General features: G+C 41.6%; 1 protein-coding gene across 1 annotated transcript; it reads left to right on the forward strand.

Annotated features, from left to right (window-relative positions):
- Positions 1–1347: 1347 nt before the first annotated feature.
- LOC104219933 (uncharacterized) lies at positions 1348–2169 on the forward strand. The gene has a single exon (XM_070151628.1). The coding sequence runs from the start codon at positions 1348–1350 to the stop codon at positions 2167–2169; it is 822 nt and encodes a 273-aa protein (XP_070007729.1).
- The last annotated feature ends 2491 nt before the right edge of the window (positions 2170–4660 follow it).

Here is a 4660-nt window from a genome sequence, read left to right on the forward strand (position 1 = left end):
GCTTAACTGACATAACAATAATTCAAATATGTAAAACACCCTTTTAAACTGCGTTTTACTTCCAAAAATTTGACCCCCTCAGATTGGGCATTGCCTTATTTAAAGGCGTGAAGGGTTTTGAAAAATATCATTCAGAAATACTCCAACTTCGTGATAAATTTTTCTTCTTGTTAAATACTCAAACCTTTTTCATAATGTCTAAAGAGCGAAAAGTAAGGGTTTCATTATATTGGGGGAGGGGGGGATGGGAGGGAGAGGAGGGGGTGAGGTTGTGGTAGCGAATAACTCAGTGAGCTATAGCTTATCTCCACAGAGTCATTTTAAGTTGCCACTTACAATGGAGTATGATAGACTGGTATCGTTGTTATGCAATAAAATGAGGTTGAGCAAACGTTTGGTGAATATTAAAATAACCGGAAGATATCCGTATTCTGTGACTCCGCAAGGGGTTGCTTGTTACACTGAGTTTAACATCGAGGATTATGAAACTCTGAGAGATTTTTTGGGACTCCGGATGAATACTGGGAACTTATTTTGATAAAAATATTGGAAATGTACGTGAAGATTGAAGACGTTCGCAATAATGAGGTTGCGCAAAATAGGGATAACCCTCAATCATCGGATGAATATTCTGGAGCAGTTTTAGCCGAACATGTTCCGGCTGAAAGAGCTTGACCGGATCTAAACTTAACTCCACGGGCGAACGAGGAGCGAGGAAATAATTTCTCTCCTACTTTACATAATCCACAAGACGACTGGTAAACTTTAATTTTCCTTTGTATTACGATGTTTATTTTTGTCGTATTGAATTTGTATTAATACTCATATATTCCACAAGGGGTACCGTCCAGATATGAAACAAGTTAAGAACCCACGCCCAGCTGGAATATGCGTACTTTTGGTGTGTCGGATCACGGTGGTCCATTCGGAGTCATTACCAACAGAATAATGTTCATCATAGAATGTCAACACATTACGACTTGTAAGTGTAGTGATATAGCTATATGTAAAGTATTTATCAATTTCAGTAGCTTATTATTTTGTTGTTTGTGCAGTGAAAACAAGCAACTTGATGGTCTTGTCCTCAGTCAATTGCCCGTAGACGACGTATTTACTCGAAATTTAGTAGATGCGCAGAGTTAGAAAGATAATAGTGATTATGACAACAATACCAACGAGTCTGGAGATAACACACCCTTCCGTGACGAGGATGATGATGAGGAGGAAGAGAATGCCGAACCTGAGCTGAAGAGGGAGCATGCTCCACCTCCCATTAGACCAAGAGTGTACGAGTCCCACGTGTCGTTTCATTCAAGGCATATTCCCTACCTTGATCATTTGCCAAGTATGCCGGATGTAGATGCCCTCACAAGGGATCTTGACGAAATTCAGACAACAATGTGGGATGAGTCTAGACCAACGGTGCTGGCAAATGGCATGCTTTTTTCTGATAAAGCTCTCCTTACCAGGGTTGCAAAAATGTACAGCGTAAGAGAGTGTCGTGAGATGATAGTATGGGAGTCAAGTCCGGATGTATACAAGGCTGTTTGCCATAGATGGTTTACGAGTTTTCATTGGATGATGCGTGCGAGCAAGAAGGAAATAGGGTTGTGGAAAGTGAGTAAATATATTGGCACCCACAATTGTAAAATGGACATATTCAATAGGAATCACTTTAACTTGGATGTTGACTTGATTTCTCTTCAACTGATTCCACATATTGAAGCGTTCATAAGGTACAAGATCAAAGAGTGTATTACATGCGTCCACCAGGAATATGGTTGTACTATTACCAAAAGAAAGGCATGTCTCGGGCGCAAACGTGCATTTAAAATTATTTATGGTGACTGGGATAAGTCATTTACATCTCTACCCAGGTATATGGCTGCATTGAAACACTTTAACCCCGGGACTGTTGTTGAATGGAAGCTTGAACGGAGTGCAGGAATACCAGAATATATATTCAGATACGTGTTCTGGGCATTTAAACCAGCAATTGATGGTTTTGTGCATTACTTTCCGGTAATTTCCATAGGCGGTACTCATGTCTATGGAAAGTATGATATTAAGCCATTGATCGCTGTTGCAGTAGATGCCAATGAACAAATATTTCCACAGCTTTTGTCTTCTGTGCCAATGAAAGCCAAGAGACGTGGATGCTATTTTTGAACCACTTGAAGCAGAACATTGTCAAACAACGTTCAGGTATTTGTCTAATATCTGATCGGCATGGTGGTATATTAAATTCTCTAGAGCATTTGGCTAAATGGCAGGAACCCTATGCATACCACTATTACTGTGTGAGGTACCTGAAGGCCAATTTTCAGAATAAATATCCCAACAAGGACTTGTCTGACTTAATGTGGATGGATGCAATTGATCACCAACAGTGCAAATTCAGGAGGCGCATGGAATCGATCCGGTAGATAAACGAAAGAGCCTATAATTGGTTGATGCAACATGGGCTTCACAAGTGGACATTGTGTAAATATATATAGCACGGTTAAATACTATGTTTTATGTGTTGCCTTGCCTATAAATAACGGGCACATTATAGTTGTTTTCTGCGCTTAACCATAACAAATAGCAAAACATTTCATAAAAGTAGGTTTTTTTAGCTTTAACAAATGTCTGACCATATGTATGTACCAATGTGGCAAACGCTATATGATGGCGGATTGTTGGGATGCCGGTCAACTTGGGCGCAGATACTGGATGTGTGACAACAGGTTTGGAGGCAAAAACGGAATTTTTTGCAACTTTGAGATATGACTTGATGAACCCTCTGAGTAGGAATGCTACAAAAAATCTTTGCAAAATCTTCATGATTTGACAAAAAAACGGTGGAAATATGAATGAGAATATAAACAAGAAATTGCGGAGTTGAAAGATAAACTCAAAGAGGTGGAAGAAGAAAAAAATAAGATAGAAGAGAAATTTAAGTGGTTGGAGCAGGGAATACTAGGCGGTTGTGACTAAACAATGACATGTTTGTATTGAGTGTAGTACTTTATCTTTATGTTTTCCGTGTCATGTGTTTTCATTAGTTGTACTACATTTAAATTATGTTAAGTTTCTATGTTTGTGTTTGTGTTGTAGTGTTAAAATAAAGAAGAAACGGAAAAATAAAAACATAATGCGCATATTATGTAAACATAAAAAATTGTTATTATTATTTACATAAAATAACATTTACATAGCGTACATAAAATACAAAAAAAAAGAAAATCAATGTGTCCCACAACCTGTGTGCTTCAATGTAGCTGCTGGCCTGAGGCGCATCCCATTCTGCCCGGATACACTATCAGGATCATCCTCATCACGTCGCCACTTTATCGGAGGATGCGCTACAACATGATCGTCAGTAGTGCTAGTAGGATCGGTAGAAAGGGCTGTCGGTCCATCAACAACCTACAAAAGAATAAGTCAGCTTAGTATATGAAAATATATATTAGTTATGTACGTGTTAAGTCAATTTTTTTTTATTACCATGGTCTTGTCGGGCTCTTGAATATAAGCATCCGTCGCATCCTGCTCAGCATCGCACAAAGTGGCCTCCATGATGGGCTGGGATGAAGCCTTAATAAGAAAATTATAAAGTTATTTAGGGAGAATCAATGAGAAAAAAATAAATTTAAATTTAATAGTAATACAAACATACATGCGCCTATGAAAGATCCACAACACCCGTCGACGATGAGCCATTACTCAACCGGCGTCCACCATCCACATCTCGGGTCGGCCGATCCTCAGCAGCGGTCAATGGGCCTGAAAAGAACTACTTTCAATCTCCGGTAATGCTCGTGCCTATGATCAATAATGGATCTGACGGGGTCACCTGCGATGCTGCTGGAATCAGCGCCAGCTGAAGGCTGTATGACGGCATGCTACTGTAAAGCTCGTCTGGCTGATAGAGGTCACCCGGCATATCGTCTCTAACATCCTCAATAGGTGCCTCAACGCCCCCTTACTGGGGACACCTCCTTGCCGGCCCCTCGTGGGGCACCCCTGCCTCGTAGGACAGCCCTACCTCGTGCTCCCCTCGGTTGTGGTACAAGACTACCTCTATGGTAGTGCTCTGGTGCCACATAAGTAGGGACGTGCTCTAAGCGCTCGTCCTCTCTGGCTTGATGCAGTGTCCGGGCAGCCAACTTTGTAACCTGCCGGCCATACTCCTGCAAAGTGACCGCAGGATCGCCAGTATGCTGCTGCATCTGTAGTCCCAACTGGTGGACCAAATGTAGGCCAATAGCCTGCACAACATGTAAACTATAAATCACGGAACACTAGATCACAATTATAAGTAAGAATACCAAATAACATACCAGTGCCTCATGCCTCCCGGCGTATCGAACGTACCGACTACTAGCTCGAAGAATGAGGTTCCCGACAAAAAGTCAGGTTAACGCTGCAGTACCAGGGCATATAATTAAGCTCAGTATCCTTCCGACTCCGTGAAGGGAGGGGGGGGGGAATCAGGTGAAATCGCTGGTCCCAAGTAAATATCTGATCCTGTACCATGGCAAATATGCATCGTCCACCTTGGTACGATCATCCCGCCGGTAATATGTGTGGTCTACCAGGTGGGACATGTCGGTACGATCTACGGCCTGCCAAAATGGTGAAGTACCCGCTCGGTGGCATGATGCTCCACAATATC

This window comes from Nicotiana sylvestris, chromosome 7 (genome assembly GCF_000393655.2).
Source record: "Nicotiana sylvestris chromosome 7, ASM39365v2, whole genome shotgun sequence".
Taxonomy (NCBI): domain Eukaryota; kingdom Viridiplantae; phylum Streptophyta; class Magnoliopsida; order Solanales; family Solanaceae; genus Nicotiana; species Nicotiana sylvestris.

Coding starts and splice junctions, on each gene's coding strand:
- LOC104219933 (XM_070151628.1), top strand. CDS start 1,348: ATGCCGGATGTAGATGCCCTCACAAGGGATCTTGACGAAATTCAGACA.